The sequence below is a fragment of the Rana temporaria genome, chromosome 2, assembly GCF_905171775.1.
Source record: "Rana temporaria chromosome 2, aRanTem1.1, whole genome shotgun sequence".
Taxonomy (NCBI): domain Eukaryota; kingdom Metazoa; phylum Chordata; class Amphibia; order Anura; family Ranidae; genus Rana; species Rana temporaria.
The window spans coordinates 301912890-301933773 of record NC_053490.1 but is presented as its reverse complement, the minus strand read 5'-3'; the positions used below and the strand labels follow the sequence as shown (position 1 = coordinate 301933773).

Genomic DNA, 20884 nt, shown 5'->3' with positions numbered 1-20884 from the left:
GGGGGCCATCTTGCCCTCACTCGTATCCCAGCCGAGCAGGAGAGAGGACCTGATCGCCTCCGCTGACGGCTCTGGTAAGCGGCGGAGGGTGCGGGAGAGTGGCGGGAGGGGGGCCTCTCCCGCCACCGATAACAGTGATCTTGCGGCGAATCCGCTGCAGAGACCACGGTTATCGTTGAAAGGTTGAAAAGATTGATATCTCGGTTGTGGCAGCAGCTGCTGCCGTTACCGAGATATTCATCTTTAAAAAAATGACGTATATATACAGTGAGCGGTCCTTAAGTGGTTACGTGTGTTCGTTAGAAAAGTTGGCTGAGGTCTACTAAAAATTGTATCTTAGTTTGATTAACCTTTTCTTCTTAAAATCTTTATTTCCATGAGTGGCTCTCACATCAGGCGTAATATATAGCACAAAATAAATAAGAGTCCATAAAGGCTGGATGAAAGATAATTTGAAGAGAATTAACAATTGGATAAGACTGGATGTAAGCTATAATAAAAGCAACTGATTGAAGACATGAAATCCATAAAATCAAATGGCCTACTTCTTGAGGACAACAACTCATACCTTTAATTATGGATGACTTGTATATGCTGTTTTGTTTTGATATACAATTATATAAGAGGCATAACTTTTTTTTAACAAAGGTCTGATAATTAAAAGGATGTGTAGGAATCTCTGTCTCTGGTGTCATATGATGATTATATGGGATGCTATTATAGTATATCCACCATAGGGTACAGCATAATTTGGAATGCAAAGCCAAGGAAAAACTGAGTTGCAATGTGCTGAAGAGATTAAGATAATAATTTTGCAAACTAAATCCACAAATAACAATAAAACTGTAAGCAGCTATGGCTGTTTATGCATATTATATCAAATAATTTATATTTTTCAATATACTGAAAAACATGTCATTCATGTTTTGATATTGAGCACAAAATATACAAAACATAATGTTGATTTCTTTGCTTCATAAAAAAATAATCATAAAACATTTTGGTTATTGTGGGTTGCACAAGTAAAACAATACTAAATTATTCCTTAAAATATGTTTTGTTTTTAATAACATTCCTGGGATGGATGTGATGGCTTTTCATGACTAAAAGCTGTAAAGTTCAATATCATTTTACTGGTCTTTCTTCATTTCCATTCCACCAATATTTATGAAGTTAGCAGCGTCGCACACTTCCGTATGACAGGGATTACATTCCAGAAAGTTCTAAGAAAGCTTCTTAAGCCTTATAAGTTTTTGAAAAGCTTGTTTAAAATCTTCATTGAAAGCTGTGTATATTACAGGGTTGATAAGAGAGTTAAAATATCCCAGCCAAGTGAACAACTCAAATAATAATGGATGGAACCAGCAAGCCTCTCTACATATAGGTAAAACCAGAGACACCACAAAGAAAGGCAACCAGCATACAATGAAAGCCCCGAGAATTATTCCAAGAGTTTTTGTGGCTTTTCTTTCTCTGGCTACAGACAGCCTCTTCCTTTCCAGAACACTGTCTGTAAGTTTTATCTTGATATGGTTGATACACACTGGAGATACTCCAGTGTGCGGATGACCTCCATGAGAGGTTACATTAACTGAACAGAAAGATGACCCGGTTGAGCCAGTGATTAACTGAGCAGTGGTAAATCTCTTTCCATAAATGGATGGTGGTTTAAGAATTCGTGTCCTTGCTGCTACGTATATTCTTCCATATAATATGATCAACAATATTGTAGGAATGTAGAATGCACCGAAGGTAGAGTATATAGTATAAGAAATCTGATCTGTGTTGATGGAACAATCCAGTTCTTCTTGAGCTTTGGCTTGTCTCCAAAAGAGTGGTGGGATGGAGATGCATATAGATATTACCCACACCACTGAAATCATTGCAACTGCTCTCCCTGCTGTACGATGCTTAGAATATTCCAGTGCATCTGTGATGGCCCAGTATCTGTCTAATGCAATAACACAGAGATGGAGTATGGAAGCTGTACAACAGGTGATATCCGATAACAGCCAAATGTCACATATTACTTGACCAAATGACCACGAGCGATTTACAGTGTAGACGATACATAAAGGCATCACTAAAATAGACACCAATAAATCTGTAAATGCTAATGAACCAATCAAATAATTTGCTGGGGTGTGAAGCTTTCGAGTCATATATATAGTAATGATTACAAAAATATTTGAAAGAAGTGTTGCTAGTGTTAATAATGATAAAAGCAGTGAAAGAGTGATTTTTGTTCCTAATACTGTTGATTCATCCCATTCTGTATCTGTCCCAGACAAATTTACCAAGATCTCTGGCACAATGTTCAGCTGTGTGTCCAGAGTTTGGTTATAAAAATTCATTTTTGTCTTGAATACTTTAAATTTATTTGTAGATTTGAGTTTATGTATATTTTTGATTTAAGTAAATCTTGTTTTAATTGGTTGGTTCATTTAAAAAAATAAATACATTCAATTTGTATTATTAGCATTAAAGTTATGCATATTTTCTTCTTAAAACCCAACAGTTTCAAGAATATATTTCAAATTTGTGTTAATTAAACAATATTGATAATATATTGATAGTGATAATATTTAATGCTGGATTATATGATGTAAAATTGTGCAGCAATAATGTTTCACTAAAAATAAACTTTTTTTTTTATACATCCCAGCATGGTTTCTTATTAATTAAATAGTGGGAAAGTGTTATTTTGCACAAATATCTGAGAACTAAACTATAATGTTTCCTCAAAATAAATCTTTGAACTTTCTCATCTGCAAAGGCTAATTGCCATGGTTTGTGTTGATCTGGGATGAGTTTAAAATATGATTTTATCACTGGAGTTATACATTTGACAGCCATTAGAATCTTCAAGCACTTGAAAAATTTCTCAATGCTTCTTAAAGTTCACTATGAAAATCGTTGTGCCCTAAAAAAAAAAAAGGAAAAAGTAAAATGTTAGATTAATCAAATTATAGGGATAATTAAATTAATATACATGTTTAACTAAATAATATTAATAAATATTGTGTAGAAGAAGGATGATGTCATGAAGGAATGTTAGAGAAGTCGGAAATGCTGAAGCTATCAGAAGAAATAGGAAGAAGTCTAGAAAACACAATAACAGCAGAAGAAGTTAAAAATACGCTAAAGCAGTTAAAACCAGGTAAAGCACCAGGACCAGACGGCTTTAATCTCCTGTACTATAAGACATATGTAGAAGAACTGTTGCCGAGATTTTTAGATGCATTTAACTCGATACGGGAGGGACAGGAGATGCCAGAGGAAACCCTAATGGCACATATATCGGTCATAAAGAAAGAGGGGAAAGACCCAGCGCAATGTGCCAACTATCGCCCAATTTCATTGCTGAATGTCGATCTGAAAATTTTTGCAAAGATCCTTGCAAATAGAATACTGCCATACATTCCTGGTCTGGTACACCAAGATCAGGTGGGCTTCACGCCAGGAAGAGAAGGCAGGGAAAACACCCAACGAGTAATAAATGCTATCCACCTCTCGCAGACATATAAAATGCCACTAGTACTAGTATCTACCGATGCTGAAAAAGCATTCGATAGGGTAGATTGGAAATTCTTAAAAGCAATTATTCAACATATAGGCCTGCGAGAGGGGATGCAAAGATGGATCACGAGTCTTTATTCTAGACCCAAAGCGAAAATTAAGATAAACAGCATGATGTCAAAACCCTTCGAAATACGAAACGGGATGCGGCAGGGATGCCCCTTGTCACCATTGATTTTTATTTTGACGTTAGAGCCTTTTTTGAGGACAATATGATTAAGTACAGATATTAGAGGTATAAAAGCGAAGGGGGGAGAACAGAAATTAGCGGCATTTGCTGATGACTTAATGTTTTTTATCTCGGAACCAGTGTTATCTCTACCCCCACTGCTAGCTGAGATAGATAAGTATGGTAAACTTTCAAATTTCAGGGTAAACTATAACAAATCGGAAGCAATGGGGGTAGAGATGAGCATTATACAACAACAACAACTGACTAACTTCTTTCCATTTAGATGGACAAACTCGCATATAGGTTACCTGGGGACTAAAATTCCAAAGAAACTAAGCAGAATCCATGAGTTAAACCTAGCACCTTTGGCAAGACAATTGAAAAAAGATTTACAGAAATGGGACAAGGAGGTGTTTACCTGATTTGGTAGGATAAATATTATTAAGATGAATGCAATGCCGAGAGTGCTGTATTTATTACAGACACTACCAACAAAAATATCTCAGGGAGTCCTCAAAGAAATCAGAGGGAAGTTTGTAGGATTCATATGGGCAGGGAAACCGGCTAGAGTAAGAAGAGATATCCTTACATTACCTAAGGAAAAGGGGGAGTAGGATTCCCGGACCCGCTAGCCTATTACGAGGCAGTACATTTATCGAGAGTGCTAGACTGGTGTGTAATGCCAAAAAATAAACCTTGGATCCTATTAGAACAAGCAATGACAGAGATTCCACTGGAGGGACTAATATGGCTCTCGAAATCGGCGATACCTCAGATAGTGAAAAGACATCCGACGATAGGGACGACAATTAACATTGTGAAAAAAATATTTAAAAACTTAACTGACGAAAACGGAGCGAACCCGATGACACCAATCCTGGGGAACCCAGCGTTCGTACCGGGCTTGAGGGACCTAGGGTTTGCGAATTTAAAAAATAGTGGACAAACTAGACTGATACATTTCCAGAGAGAGAATCGGATAATGACAAAGGAAGGAATAGAAAGGGATTTATCAGAGTACTTAGATCCCTACAGGAGGAGACAGTTAGGAGGATTTCTTCGATCTATACGGGGACACATTAGGATGAGAGAAACACCATCAGAGTTCGAGAAAATGTGTCTTAGGGGAGAGTCGGTGAGACACTCACTTTCTATATTCTACTCCTTGATAAATGAAATGAAAGCACCGCGGGAGATAGGCTTTATCCAGAAGTGGGAAACAGACTTAGGGGTTAGATTTACGGAAACTCAGAAAAAAAAAATCTTCCAATTCAACCATAAAGCATCAATAGCTTCCAAATTTCAAGAAGGAGGATATAAGATACTGAGCCGATGGTATAGGACACCAGAGGTATTAAATCAGATTTACCCTCAGGTGTCAAATACTTGTTGGCGATGTCAAAAAGAAGAGGGAACACTCTTACATATTTTTTGGAATTGTGAGGGGGTTAAAGATTTCTGGAAAATGGTATCTGAAGTGATAGAAGAAATAACGGAGACAGCACTAGGAGAGGAACCGTCGACCTATTTGCTACTAGACATACCTATGTCAATGGAGAAATACAAAAGATCCCTTGTGAGACATTTAGTGGTTACAGCTAGATCGTGTATCCCGGTACTTTGGAAGAGCACATGCTATCCAAGTAAAGCACAATGGTTAGCTAAAATCAAGGAAATGCAATGCATGGAGAACCTCACGGCATTTCTGGGGGAGAGGGAGGTGATGGTGAGGGAGACATGGGAGCCCTATGTGAGATGGGAGATGCGGGGGAGGGAGGACGGGGGGGAAGACTAGGGAGGGATGACGAGGTGTGGGAGGAGAGGGGAAGGAGAGAGAGAGGGGATTTTCCTTCTTTTTTTTTTTTTTTTCTAGGCCCGGAAGAAGGGCTTGGAGGTAAGGGGGGGAGGGGAGGTTGTAGTGTCTTGAACCAGGGGAGAACACGATTAAGGGGACGATATGATAGGATGAAGTGGGATAGAAAGGAATAACAGTGTTTGGAAATGTAAGAAATACAGCAATAGAAAACTGTTTATATTGTGTGTTGTGATACTAAACTGAGTTCAAGACAATGTAAGAGGTGAAAAATGTAAAATAAAGAATGTATAAAATGAAGGAATGTTCTCATATTAAGTCTGAAATAAAAATATGGCACCTAGAGGTTTTGTTTTTAGAATCCTGTGTACCGAGAGAAATATTTAAAGTGATATCAAAGTCACATACTCTGGAGAATCCTTGTGGGTGTGCTTCCGAGCCAGGCTGTGTACATCCATAGACACACACATAGCCCTGCTTGGCCAATCTCCTTTCTCACAGTATTTGACTAACAACAGCAGGAATATATGGGCCAGATCCACAAACAGTGGCGCAAATTAAGTTAGTCAAAACTTATGTCATTTAAGTTAAGGCGCCCTAATTTTGTGTCGTAAGTGCCGTATCCACAGCGCATTTGCATCCAAAATTGCGCAAGTGTAACTTAAATTCGAGGCATAAGGCGGGGTTATTGCAAGTGGGAATGAAGTGGGCGTGCTTCATTGTAATGAGCCGTGACCCCATGCAAATGAAGGGCCGGCCGTACTGCGCATGCGCGCACGAATCTGCTGCTCACTGGGCATGTGCAGAACTTGGCTTGGCGCAATCAGTGAGAAAGGTAAAAGGCCAAGCGTACTTAGTTTGAGGATCGTCCTGTGTATAAATAGCCCCAGACAAACACACTTCCCTTGCAAAAGTATATCCCTGTGTTCCCCTTCCTAGAGCAAGTTGCTTCTGCTCTGATCGTTTTTTGGTGTGTGTTGGTGAGTTGTGTGTGATAGAAAAGTTTTGGAGGAGTAGTAGATTGTAGTTGGTGTTTGTTTCTGCTAAGTGTATTTTCTGTTTGTTTTTTTCTGATTGTATTTTGTGTTTGTTTTTTGCGTGTTTGTTTTTGAATTTGTAGTAGCTGTCTGCTTGTGTGTTTTGCTTTTTGTGTGTGTTTCTTCTGTGAGTTTTTTTGTTTGTTTGTTGTATGATTATTTTTGTTTGTTTGTCCTGTGAGTTTATTCTTGTTGCTGAGTGGTGTCTGTGATGGCACCCAAGCGCAGGAAGCTCAATTTTACTCTGGTAGAGAAGCAAATACTTGCTCGGGCCATCGTCCTATATGGGCGTTATTTGCATGGCCCTGATAACCTCCCCGGCCCAAAGGAAGGCGATGATTAAAAAAATTACGGATCAGATAAATGCGGCGGGGGGGGACGAGGACCCCTGCTGGCATCCAAAAGAAGATCAACGATCTTAAGAGCGTGGTCCGTAACAAGGTGGCCAAGATCAATGCCCATACCACGGGCACTGGAGGAGGGGGACCCTGCCCCATCAGGCTGAGTGAGGAGGAATGGGCAATAGCCCGGTGTTTCCACCCAGAGCAGGTGGTGGGCCTGCGTGGATATCAATCAGATGTTCCTGTGAGGACAGGTAAGTTTTGTTTTTTTCTGGTGATTAGCATGTGTGGGTGGGGGAAGGGAAGATGTGCCAAGTGTGTGGATCCTCAAACCTGTGATTGTTTTGTGTCCTCCACAGATGACCAGGAGGTTGCTGGGCCATCAGGCCAGGCTGCTGCACCACCCCAAGGACAAGAGGCTGCTGATGAGTCCCAAGAAGGGCAGGATTCCCCAGGGGAGGGGAGTGGCCAAACCTCCCCTCATGAGGAGGTTGAGGGGGAGGAGGATGAGGGGGAGGAGGATGAGGGGGTGGAGGAAGAAGATATGCAGATTGGCAGGGAAGTCCTTTTGGCCTTGGATTTGTTGACCCTTGAGGCTACCCCTGAGGCTACCCCTGAGGCTACCCCTGAGGCTGGCAGCAGTCAGGCCACCATCAGGGGTAGCCCATCCCACTCCTCCCCCAACAGGCCTCAACCCACAAGGGTCACTCTCTCCCCTCCTCCAGGGCCACAAGCCTCAGCGGCAGGCAGGATGGCGACCCAGGAGACCAGGGGGGTGGCCGAGCGTCTGCCGGACAGTCTGCAGAAGGACAATGCCCGGCAGACCCGCCATCTGGGTCAGATAAAAGAGACTCTGACCCAGATGGAGCACAGCCTGGGTGCAATGAAGGAGTCACTCAGTGATGGGGCCACAAACTCATTGGCGGTCATTACATGCTTGTGGGACCTGAAGACCGCCACAACAGGCGTGGCCCAGGAGGTGACTGCCCTGACCCAGGCTGTGCAGGACAATACCCGGGCTGGCCAGGCCAATACGGCTGCCCTCACTCTCTGTCTCACAAGGATAGCCGTGGCCTTGGAGGGCAGGCCAGCAGGAGGACAGACACCAGGGGAGGCTCCTCCTTCCCGTGCTCACCCACCCCGCCATGAAGATACTCCCTCCCCTGCTCACACTCCCCCCCATGAAGATGCTCACACCCCCCATGAAGATCCTCCGGTTGGCCGTGGCCGTGGGCGGCCCAGGCGTAGCAATCGCCGCCGCAATTAATTTTGCAGGGGTACTTTTGTTTTTTTATTTTTATGATTTTGTTTAGTATACTGTACTTATGATTTGGTTTATGTGTGTGAATGATGTGTGAATGTGGGGGGGGGTGGCATTCCTGATTAAATAAGGGTGTCACCCTCAGTTTTGGTGGAGTAGGGATCCCCAGGACCAGGGAGAAGTGATCCCAGGTCCCTGAATGGTGTATGAATGCACAGTGACATAATTGGAGCCGTGGCGGGGCGTTACTGCTCCCAAGTACCATTGGGGGTACTTGGATCTAATCCAATTAGATGTGCATGTGATGTGTCTGTGCTAGGGACCACAGTGGTGTGCATTCATTCATTCTCATTGTGACATAATTAATGTGTGTGTTTACTGTGCAAAGATGCATTCTGCGAGGCGTCTCCTGACTGCTGTTCCCTCAGAAGAGGGGGTACCCTCGGTTACTGAAGTCACTAGTCTAGCTATGCGCATGGATGCCCCTGGCATGTTGGCATACAGATTGTAGTCCAGCAAGTGTGTGTGCTCAGCTCTTCCTTAATGGTATTGCTTTAGCTGACCTTTACATGGCATGTGTAAAATTAGGGCTGCTTTTATAAAGTGTAATTTTACACCATGAAACTAACAGAAGCGCACAGGACGTAATCTACGGCGCACACACTTAATTTTGTGGATCGCCTTATCTCCCTCATTTGCATCTTTGCCTATCAAAACAGCGGCGTGTCTAGCGTAATTTGCGTGCGAAGAAGCGCCGGTGTAATTATTTTAGGTAGGACGGAAAAACCTGATTTTAAGGCGTATCTCGTTTTGAGGATCAGGCGCAAAGATACGCGCGGTGTAAATTTTAATTACGCCACGTATCACAAGTTAAGTCGGCGCATCTGCTTTGTGGATCTGGCCCTATGTTCCTATTGTCTCATGTGAATCAAGAAAGAGCGGAGAGCGGAACTACCAGCGGGGACTGCGCTGGATCATCAAAGGTGTCAGATAAGTGTTTGTGGAGGGGGGGTAGTGGGTGTGTTTTACTGTGCAGGGAATACATTAATATAAAAAAACAAGACGTTAGAACCACTTTAAGCTGCATTTTTGTGCTTCTGAACAAGCTCTAACTGTTCTGACTTTAAATGCCACATGTTTGCTCTTGATTAGTATCTCAGAATTAGGGATAATTTAAATTGGGAGTTTTTGATTCCTGAAGATTTGGAAAAATTGCAAACATTTTGCTTTAAATGGTTTAAGAGGGTTGATAAATCTACTTTCAACCACAAGTTCTGGGGTTTATATATAAAAAAAAATATATTAACTTTGCAGCCCCGCTTGGTGAACTTAGAGGCATATTTTGTCAAACTTTTGGTGAAGTTGGTAAATTACAAAAAATGTCAGTAGACACCAATGCCATTCCTTGTTTTCTCCCAGTACAGGTTACCTTTGATATTCCAGAAGCTTCATGCATTAACTTCCTATTTTCTGATTAGTTAGGAAAGAACTATCTATCATAAAATAACTGTCAACTTCAAATTGGAATGGTAGTGTATGGCTTTTTTGCATGATTGATTTGTATTTCAGGACTATTTTGGCTTTCATTATATTAAACATAGTACAGCAAATCCTTATTTTAGCTGTTTACCACTTCAATGCATAAATGTTTAACACAGGCTATTGCTTTTGTTAGCATTCACTAAACATTGTATAAACATTATTCCTCAAGCGGTGATGTGTATATAACCTCCAAAACACAGACATATTACAAGCTTTTTTTTAAATGTCTATATTTATTTTAAGGGAGTCTACTGATTTTATGTTGTCTCATTTTTCCCATTCTCATATAAATACTTGAACAATACATTCAGCAGTATTAATTTACTCATGGAGCTGCGAATGTCCTTTGTGCAAATTCAATGTTAATTTAGCATAACATCTCCCTGCCTGTAACCTGAAGAGTACACATTTCCCTGCACAATACTCCACGCAGAGGTAATGGTAATCTATGTTTCCTCTTCAAAGGGGCATAGGGGGTTATTTACAAAAGGCAAATCCACTTTGCACTTGAAATTGCACTGAAAGTGCACTTGGAAGTGCAGTCTCTGTAGATCCCAGGGGGACATGCAAGGAAATAAAAAAACAGCATTTTAGCTTGCACATGATTGGATAATAAAATCCGCAGAGCTTCCCCTCATTTTAGATATACCCCTCAGATTTACAGCGACTGCACTTCCAAGTGCACTTTGCACTTGTAGTTTGCACTTGTAGTGCAAAGTGGATTTGCCTTTCATAAATAACCCCCGTAGTGTCCTAATAATCACATGCTTTGGTTCAATTATAACTAGGGATGGGCCGAACACCACCTGGTTCGGTTCGCATCCAGAACATGCGAACAAGCAAATAATTTGTTTGAACACGCAAACACAGTTAAAGTCTATGGGACACGAACATTAGGAAATGTTCATTTTAAAGGTTAATATGCAAGTCATTGTCATAAAAAGTGTTTGGGAACCCCGGTCCTGTATCAATGCAAAAAAAAAGTTTTAAAAACTAAAGTTTTTTCAGGAGCAGTGATTTTAATAATACTTAAAATGAAACAATACAAGTGAAATATTCCTTTAAATTTCGTACCTTGGGGTGTCTATAGTATGCCTGTAAAGTAGTGCATGTTTTCCGTGCTTAGAAAAGTCGCTGCAGCAAAATGACATTTCTAAAGGAAAAAAAAAAAATTAAAAATGATTGTGACTATAATGAATTGCCGGGTCTCGATAAAATTGCTAATTTTAAAGGCTTATATGCACGTTTTTGTCATAATAAGTGTTTAGGGACCTGGATCCTGCCCCAGGGGACATGTATCAATGCAATTTTTTTTTAAAATGTCAGTTTTTTCGGGAGCAGTGATTTTAATAATGCTTAAAGTGAAACAATAAAAGTGAAATATTTCTTTAACCACTCAAGACCCGGACCATTACGCAGGTAAAGGACCTGGCCAGTTTCTGCGATTCGGCACTGCGTCGCTTTAACTGACAATTGTGCTGTCGTGCGATGTGGCTAACAAACAAAATTGGCGTCTTTTTTCCCCACAAATAGAGCTTTCTTTTGGTGGCATTTGATCACCTCTGCGGTTTTTATTTTTTGCGCTATAAACAAAAATAGAGCGACAATTTTGAAAAAAAATATATATTTTTAACTTTTTGCTATAATAAATACCCCCAAAAAAGATATACAGTATAAAAACATATTTTTTTTCTCAGTTTAGGCCGATACTTATTCTTGTACATATTTTTGGTAAAAAAAAATCGCAATAAGCAATTGGTTTGCCCAAAATTTATAGCGTTTACAAAATAGGGGATAGTTTTATGGCATTTTTATTAATATTTTTTTTACTACTAATGGCGGCGATCAGCGATTTTTTTCATGACTGCGGCATTATGGCAGACACATCGGACAATTTTGACACATTTTTGGGACCATTGTCATTTTCACAGCAAAAATTGCTAAAAAAATGCATTGTTTACTGTGAAAATGACAATTGCAGTTTAGGAGTTAACCACTAGGGGGCGCTGTAGGGGTTATGTGTGACCTCATATGTGTTTCTAACTGTAGGGGGGCGGGGCTGGATGTGTGACATCACTGATCGCCTTTCCCTATATCAGGGAACAGACGATCAGTGACATTGCCACTGTGAAGAACGGGGAAGGTGTGTTTACACACAGCTCTCCTCGTTATTCAGCTCCTGTGACCAATCGCGGGACACCGGCGGCGATCGGGTCTGTGGGTCCCGTGGCCACGGTCACGAAGATTCGGACCGGGTTGCAGACGCGCGCCCACGGCGCGTGAGCGACCCACGGCTGGGCACTTAAAGGGGACGTACAGGTACGTGCCTGTGCCCAGCCGTGCCATTCTGCCGACGTAAATGTGCAGGAGGCGGTCCTTAAGTGGTTACATTTCGTACCTGGGGGTGTCTATAGTATGCCTGTAAAGTGCTTAGAAAAGTCCCTGCACAAAATGATATTTCTAAAGGAAAAAAAGTCATTTAAAACTGATCACGGCTATAATAAATTGTCAGGTCCCGGCAATACAGATAAAAGTCATTAAAAAAAAACAGCATGGGTTACCATTACCATTACCAGGCCCTTTGGGTCTGGTATGAATAGTAAGGGGAACCCTGAACTAAAATGAAAAAAAAAAAAGTGTGGGGGCCCCCCAAATTCCAAATCAGGCCCTTCAGGTCTGGTATGGATATTAAGGGGAACCATGCGCCATTTCTTTAAAAAAAAATGGCGTGGGGTTCCCCCCAAAAATCCATACCAGACCCTTTTTCGAGCATGCAACCTGGCAGGCCTCTGGAAAAGAGGGGGGACAAGAGAGCGCCCCCCTCCTGAACCATACTAGGCCACATGCCCTCAACATCAGGAGGATGTCCTCATGTTGATGGGGACAAGGGCCTCATCCCCACAACCCTTGCCCAGTGGTTGTGGGGGTCTGCGGGCGGGGGGCTTATCGGAATCTGGAAGCCCCCTTTAACAAAGGGCACCCCCAGATCCCGGCCCCTCTATGTGAATTGGTAACGTGGTACACTGTACCCCTACCATTTCACAAAGAAAAAGTGTGAACATTTGAAAAAATTACAGAAGACAGCTTGGGACAAGTCCTTTATTTAAAAAAAAAAAAAAAACATTCCACAATGTAATCCAGTCTGTCCAGCATTGTAATCCATTCTCGATGTCCCACTGTGATCCATTCTCCAGTGATGCTCTCCACTTCAGCGAGGAACGACGCACGATTCTCCCCGCAGGGAAGGCACCCGGCCGAATGACGCACAAGCTGTTTGACAGTTCTTTTTTAACCGAAGGTGGGGCCACCCATGGCGTGTGACCCTGCCCCCTCTAATGCATCATGGGAAACCCCTGTGATGCATTAGAGGGGGTGGGGTCACCCATCCACATCATGGGTGGCCCCTTGTCCCAAGCCTTCTTCTGTTATTTTTATCATTTTCAAAAAATGTATTTGTGAAATGGTAGCCCGTTACCAATTCACATAGGGAAGCCGGGATCTGGGGTCCCCTCTGTTAAAGGGAGCTCTCAGATTCCGATAAGCCCCTCGCCCGCAGACCCCCCCTTAATATTCATACCAGAACCAAAGGTCCTGGTAATGGACTAAGGGGGGAACCCATGCTGTTTTTTTCCAATTACTTTTATCTGTATTGCCAGGACCCGACAATTATAGCCGAGAGTAGTTTTAAACTACTTTTTTTCCTTTCGAAATGTAATTTTATGCAGAGACTTTTCTAAAAACGGGAAACATGCAATACTTTACAGGCATACTATAGACACCCCCAGGTGTAAAATTTAAAGGAATATTTCACTTTTATTGTTTCAATTTCAGCATTATTAAAATCACTGCCCCCGAAAAAACTTCAGTTTTAAAAAAAAAAATTGCATTGATACATGTCCACTGGGGCAGGACCCAGGTCCCCAAACACTTTTTATGACAATAGCTTGCATATTAACCTTTAAAATTATCACTTTAAATTTTTCGCATAGACTGTTAAAGGGTGTTTCGTGTCTTTTCGAATTTGCCACAAACACCTCAAATTGTTCACTGTTTGGCGAATGGATGAACAGACAATGTTCGAGTTTAACTCATGTTCGACTCGAACAGATAGCCCATCCCTAGTGTACAAACTCTGTGACCTCATCAAAAATAATTACAGCCAAATTCAGCATTGGCATTCAATAAAGCAGTTGGTAACTAAAGTTGGTAATGTTTAAACTTCCATAATGGGGCTTCAGGAGCTCATAAATACAACAACGAACTACCAAATTGACAAAAGTATCTAATACATCCGTTTCTGATGATGACTCTATAGAATACATTTTTATTTTAATGCTGCAACATTTAACCACATGAGGGAGCCTTTGTAATAGTTTATTACTTACATTTCCTGTGCTGATGGCATTGTAAGAATAATGGCAATAGAGAAATTCAAAGTCAGCAAATGAAGAAAACAAAACTCTGTAAAAAAAAAAATCTATCTATCTAAATAATGCAGTTGATTTACTAAAGGATGAACGACTGTTAATTAGAAACGTAGATTGCATTAGCTTTTTAAATGTGCTTTCACTTTAATTTTCAAGCAGCAATCTTTTTTTTCTTTCTTTATTCATCTTGCACATGATTGGGCATTGAAAGAAAACACAGATTCATGTTTTTTATTGAGCTAAACATTCACTTTGATAACTAAACAGCCTACACACCTTTAGTTAATTAATCCTAACGTGTCTTGTATCCATAATCAAAACACTGATGTAGGAATTGTTGTTAAGATCATCACCTTAATGACTGTTTCCTACCTTAGTTAAGGTTCCTGTCCACTTTGGGGTAGAAGAAAAAACGCAAAACAGAGTCTCAGGTGACACACTAGTACTGCCTCACACACCTCTTTATAGACAGGTGCTGCTTCCTTCTCCCTTTCAAGACTCCCTTGTAGGTGGCTTAACCCCAATGTTGCTGTAATCAAGGTTTGGAGGTTCTTTTCCAAACAAAGTCTTTCCAAATCTCCACATTCCTGATCCCAAACAAGGACTTACCAATCCAGAGAATACTGTAAATCAGTTCTTTCCTGTCCAACTTTACTACCCCAGAACCCCTCACCCTGCATGGATGAGAAGCCCTGAGTAATACAAATTATTTTTAACGTGCCCCTAAAGAGACCACAACCGAAATAGAGGGGAAACATACAATATCTGCCTTCCAGGACTTATCCCTGGTACCCTGTACTATTCATAGAAATCGGCCATCCCTGTTCTCATTGATGCAAAACTGTCCTGCCACTGGCCAATTTCTATCAAACTCTGATACAGGATTAGGAGACCACTGATAATACAAAGCTATGAAAAATAAAATTAAATAAATGTAATATACTAAAAATAGCAAGCAGTAGGGACGAGGTTTGATTTTGCCACTATTGGGGAAAACGTATGAAAAATATAATGTACTACATTGCCTTTGAACTTTTGCCAATAATCTTAGAAAGACCAATACATGGTCTTTTGGATAAGTCAACCCTTTCACTAATAAAGGGGGCACAAAGCAGCTATCATTTTAGTAAAATAGACACAGTTCCCGGCAAAGCATTAGAAAATTAGACAAAACTGCATAGGGAGAGATGAGGGTCAGTTAGGAGTCCATACTTTAACCACATCACATCCTTGAGCTATTTTAATTTCCCTGGACTTGAAAAGGTTAAAACAAGATCATGGCTGTAGCTGCATGGCTTTTTCAGCTGGTAATCAGTGACCACTTTTACAGTGGTGGCACCCTTGCCACTGCCCTGTGGTGGTTCCCCCGGCTCTCTTGTTCCTAAACCCAGGACCAAAGTAAATAGTGGTAACGTTGAGAGCAGGAGGTTATTGGGGAACATATATTTCCTGATTCCCCTACAACAAATGAACCCGGTAAGTGATGTGCATCACTTCCCAGTTCACAGCTGTCATTGCCGTGCTACTGTAGCCTGTAGATATATGCTTTATTATCTGCTTTAGAAGGTGGGGTAGACATTGGGGTTATAATAGACAACTTTGTGAGTATGTTTGTTTACGAAATGAAAACAGAATATAATTCATATGCATTATGTTTTGTGCGGTTTAGCTTCTATTTCAACTGGGGCCTGATACATATTAATGATTAAAACCATTGGGAGGAATAAAAATGTATCTGAGGAACGCATGATACACTTTGATCCATCATATGATGAGGGGCAAGCGCATCTGACCACTTTTATTTAAGGGGTTTCAACCTTTGGTAAGTGGCATACAGTATGAGCCTTTCTCGTGGTTGATCAGTGTCATTTTTGCTTGGAGTTTCACGTTATGTGAGTGGGCTCATGACACTGGAATATTTTTTTTTTTTCACACTATTCAAATTACAGATTTAAGAGTATATGAATGTTTGAAAATAGGGTTATAATGTAATTACATTACTACACTACATGCGTTCTGTCCAGGGCCCCTCCAAAGATTGCCATGAATATCTCTAGCAACCAATGAGTAAGTGGTAATCATGAATAGTGATGGACGAACATCCGACGGGACTGTTGGCGAACGCTAACAGCGAACGATCGCAAATGCAAATCGAACCGCAAGTTTGCGGCAGGGGCCATTGACTTTAATGGCAGGCCAATATTAAAAACCTTCAGGTCATATTTGCAGCCACAAAATACTTACTAGCTGTGCACAAATAGTCCCACAACATGGACACTGACCTACCAGAAGTATTAAGTGAAAAACCGGATACATAAGTAAGTGCAGGCCATTACAAGCCCCAAAAATTAGCCGACAGGCATTCACCACACAGCAAACAACTTTGTATTCTGTGGCTGGAGGTACATTAAGCCATTCACCGGATAACAAAGTAAGTGTCGGCCATTACAGGCCCCATAAATTGGCCCACAGCCAAAGGCGTTCATCTGACAGCAAACAACCTTGTATTCTGTGGCTGGTGGTACATTAGTCATTGTAACAGCACTGGTGAACAGCGTGAACCACAACTGCGGTTAGCAAGGAATTCAATGCGATTCTCTATGCAACAACTCAGTATTAGGCCCCAGGCGTCACTCCTCGCAACAGGAGTTTTGGGGATCTGTACAACATCTCTGTGTCACATAAAGAAAGGCGTTGAGTTACTAAGCATGGACGCATTACAACATGCGACCAAGGCTTAGCGTTTAAAATTATTTCAAGGTCAATATCACAATACACCACTACATGCAGGTGATTATCAGTAAGGGAGCCCAGGCATCACGCCTAGCAACAGGAGTTTGGGGGTTCTCTACATCATATCAACCTTACCATGTAGAGATGTATTTAGGCCACTAGGGAAGATGAAATATGAAATTGCATTAACCCCTAGAATAGAAAAGTTAGAGCGAACATGTTTAACAATTAGGATGAGGCCTATAAGTATTTTATACTTCTGTTAAGCACGTAGTAAATTGTATTTGTAGTAACAAGTATTAATTGCATATGAGAGATAGTGTAGCTCATGTACTTTGAGGATACACGTATAATACACAAGTTGTACTGGCAACTAATAGAAATGTATGAGAGGCAATATAGCTCAGGTACTTTGAGAGCACATATAGTATTTGTAGTAACAAGTATTAATTGCATATGAGAGCAAATATAGCTCAGGTACTTTGAGAGTACATATAGTATTAGTAGTAACAAGTATTAATTGTATATGAGAGGCAATATAGCTCAGGTACTTTGAGAGTGCATATAGTATTTGTAGTAACAAGTATTAATTGCATATGAGAGGCAATATAGCTCAGGTACTTTGAGAGTACATATAGTATTAGTAGTAACAAGTATTAATTGCATATGAGAGGCAATATAGCTCAAGTACTTTGAGAGTACATTTAGTATTTATAGTAACAAGTATTAATTGTGTATGAGAGGCAATAAAGCTCAGGTGCTTATAATATTAGACCACGGCCACAGGCGTTCACCTGACAGCAAACAACTTTGTATTCCGTGGCTGGTGGTACAATAGGCATTCAACGGATACAGAAGTAAGTGCTGCCCATTACATGCCCCAAAAATTAGCCCACAGCCACAGGCGTTCACCAGACAGCAAACAACTTTGTATTCTGTGGCTGGTGGTACATTAGGCATTCAACGGATACAGAAGTAAGTGTCGGCCATTACAGGCCCCAAAAATTAGCGCACGGCCACAGGCGTTCACCGGACTGCAAACAACTTTGTATTCTGTGGCTGGTGGTACATTAGGCATTCAACGGATACAGAAGTAAGTGTCGGCCATTACAGGCCCCAAAAATTAGCGCATGGCCATAGACGTTCACCGGACAGCAAACAACTTTGTATTCTGTGGCTGGTGGTATATTAGGCATTCACCGGATAAAGAATAAAGTTTTGGCCAGTACAGGCCCAAAAAATTGGCCCACAGGCGTTCACCAGAATTTGAATGAAACATGGTCTACTGGTCACATGTGTTGAATTCCTCCGAGATCCATGCTTCATTCATTTTTATAAATGTGAGGTAGTCAACACTGTTGTGAGCTAGGCGAGTGCGCTTATCGGTCATGACCCCCCTGCTGCACTGAACGTCCTTTCGGACAGGACACTGGATGAGGGGCAAGCCAACAGTTCCATTGCAAATTATGCAAGCTCTGGCCAGAGGTCAAGCCTGCCCACCCAGTATTCTAGGGGTTCATCACTTCTAGTCGGACACCTGTCGGTCTAGGCGTTCCCTGATGTTGGATCCGGAGGACAGCTGTCGATGGGTCGACTGAAAGAATGATCTCATATTATTAGTGACTAAGACATCTTAAAACCGCCCTCTTCTTGCAGGCGCTGTTGGATTGGTACCCGAAACTGTTTCTCTGTGAGTTTAAATTCCTCTGCCAGCGCACGCAAAAGCAGGATGCAGCATTTCTCGAAGCAAGGCCTGGAAGTGCTGCATTCTGATAGCCCTCTGTGATGGTGGTAACATTTCCGCCATGTTTTGTTTGTACCGGGGGTCTAAGTACGTTGCCACCCAGCACAGGTCCTCTTAAGACTCCCGTTGTTGACTTGTCTCAGGTGGAGTAGCCCCCCCCTGGGAATTCATCCAGCATTGTGACTTCCTCATCTTCCTGCTCCTCAACGGCTTGATCAATGACACAACGCAAGAAGAGGCAGGCCTGCATGTAATCCGTGGCGGTAAAACCAAATCTACATGGGTGCCATGGGTTACATGCTTGATGGCCGTCAGAAGGTTCACCCAGTGGGCAGTGAAAGTTATATACCTTCCCTGCCCATGTTTGCTAGACCACTTGTCTGTGGTCAGATGTATCTTGGCACTGACACTGTGTGCCAGAGATACATTCACTTGCCGCTGAACATGGCCATATAGCTCTGTAATGCTCTTCTGTGGAAAACAATTCCTTCCTGGGACCTTCCATTGTGGTGTTCCAATGGCCACAAATTTTTGAAAGGCCCCCGAGTCCACCAGTTTATATGGCAGTAGTTGGCGGGCTATCAGTTCCGAGAAGCCAGCGGTTAACCGTTGGTCAAGAGGATTATCCGGCGTCATTGTTTTTTTTTTACGATCGAACATTTGGGCCACGGAAGCCTGCCTTTTTGCAGAAAAACGTGAGGATGTGACGTCTGTAGAAACGTCATCATTGAGGTCACATTCCCCATCACTAACAATAGAGATCTCAGAGTAGGCAGCAACAGCGGGCACCAACGTCCTTGGGCTGATCTGAGTACTGTCGTCAGACTGCTGAGTGCCGGCTGTTGCTACATCCTCTTCCTGATCCAATCCAAGAATGGCTGCGCATCCGAAATTTCTTCTGATGGATCGGAAAATAATTCCTGTGACTCAAGCGGAGGGTATGTGGTGGTGGTGGTGTTGGTGGCGAGCCACTCAACCAAGTCTGGTGCGTCTTTTGACGTAATCGAACGAACATTGTGCCACTTCCCACTTTGGCTCCGGCCTGGTGCTCCTGCCCTACCCCTACCACCCCTGCGGAAGGGCCTGCCTCTTCCTCTGCCTGTCATTTTTTAAATGATCCTGTGACAAAAGTCTCTAGAGAAGCGCAGTATATGTGGAAGAAGGTATATAACAAAATCTGTCATTTTGGGGGGCCACTGGTTTATTTCACCAGTTATGAAACTTTTTTTTCAGGATTTTTTTTTATGTGTGTAGCAGCGAAAGAGGCAAAAATCCAGCAGTAACCAAATGCATCGCCAGTCACAATGCTGCACAATACAAATCCACAATAATATGCTTTCTATATTCAAAAGTATATTATAAGTGTATATTACACCTATATACTGCAGAGCAAGTAGCACCCTCTCCCTACACTGACAAAAAGTATATGAATGTATTACACACTATCATGTACTGCAGAGCAAGTAGCACACCTATACCAGTGCTTGAAAGGACTTTTGTGGACCTGTTAGGTAGCGATTTGTGTCACTAAACTCTGTCCCTGCTCCAAACAGCACCCTCTCCCTACACTGACAAAAAGTATACTGTATGAATGTATTAGACACCTATATACTAGAGCAAGTAGCACACCTATACCAGTCCTTAACCACTTAAGCCCCGGACCATATTGCTGGTCAAAGACCAGAGCACTTTTTGCGATTCGGCACTGTGTCGTTTTAACTGACAATTGCGCGGTCGTGCGACGTGGCTCCCAAACAAAATTGGCGTCCTTTTTTTCCCACAAATAGAGCTTTCTTTTGGTGGTATTTGATCACCTCTGCGGTTTTTCATTTTTGCGCTATAAACAAAAATATAGTGACAATTTGGAAACAAATTAATATTTTTTACTTTTTACCATAATAAATATACCCCACAAATATATATATATAAAAAAAAAAAATCCTCAGTTTAGGCCGATATGTATTCTTCTACATATTTTTCGTAAAAAAAATCGCAATAAGCGTTTATTGATTGGTTTGCGCAAAAGGTACAGCTTTTACAAAATAGGGGGTAGTTTTAGGGCATTTTTTTTAATATTTTTTTTTTACTAGTAATTTACACACACAGCTCCCGGTTCTCGCTCTGTAACGAGCGATCGCGGGTGCACAGCGGTGATCGCGACCGCTGGGCATGCGCGGGAGTCAGGAGCGAGCGCCCCTAGTGGCCCCTTCGAAAGCCGATGAAGAGCTATGGGCT

At 41.7% G+C, this 20884-nt stretch overlaps 1 protein-coding gene across 1 annotated transcript in view; it reads right to left on the bottom strand.

Annotated features, from left to right (window-relative positions):
- Window positions 1-1041: 1041 nt before the first annotated feature.
- The window catches only part of HTR1D (5-hydroxytryptamine receptor 1D), a 69714-nt gene continuing 49871 nt past the window's right edge, over window positions 1042-20884 (bottom strand). Inside the window, exon 3 of the mRNA XM_040337291.1 lies at window positions 1042-2923. Within this exon, the coding sequence (XP_040193225.1) occupies window positions 1224-2354 (1131 nt within the window). The 5' untranslated portion in view covers window positions 2355-2923 and the 3' untranslated portion in view covers window positions 1042-1223. The remainder of the gene's footprint in view (window positions 2924-20884) is intronic.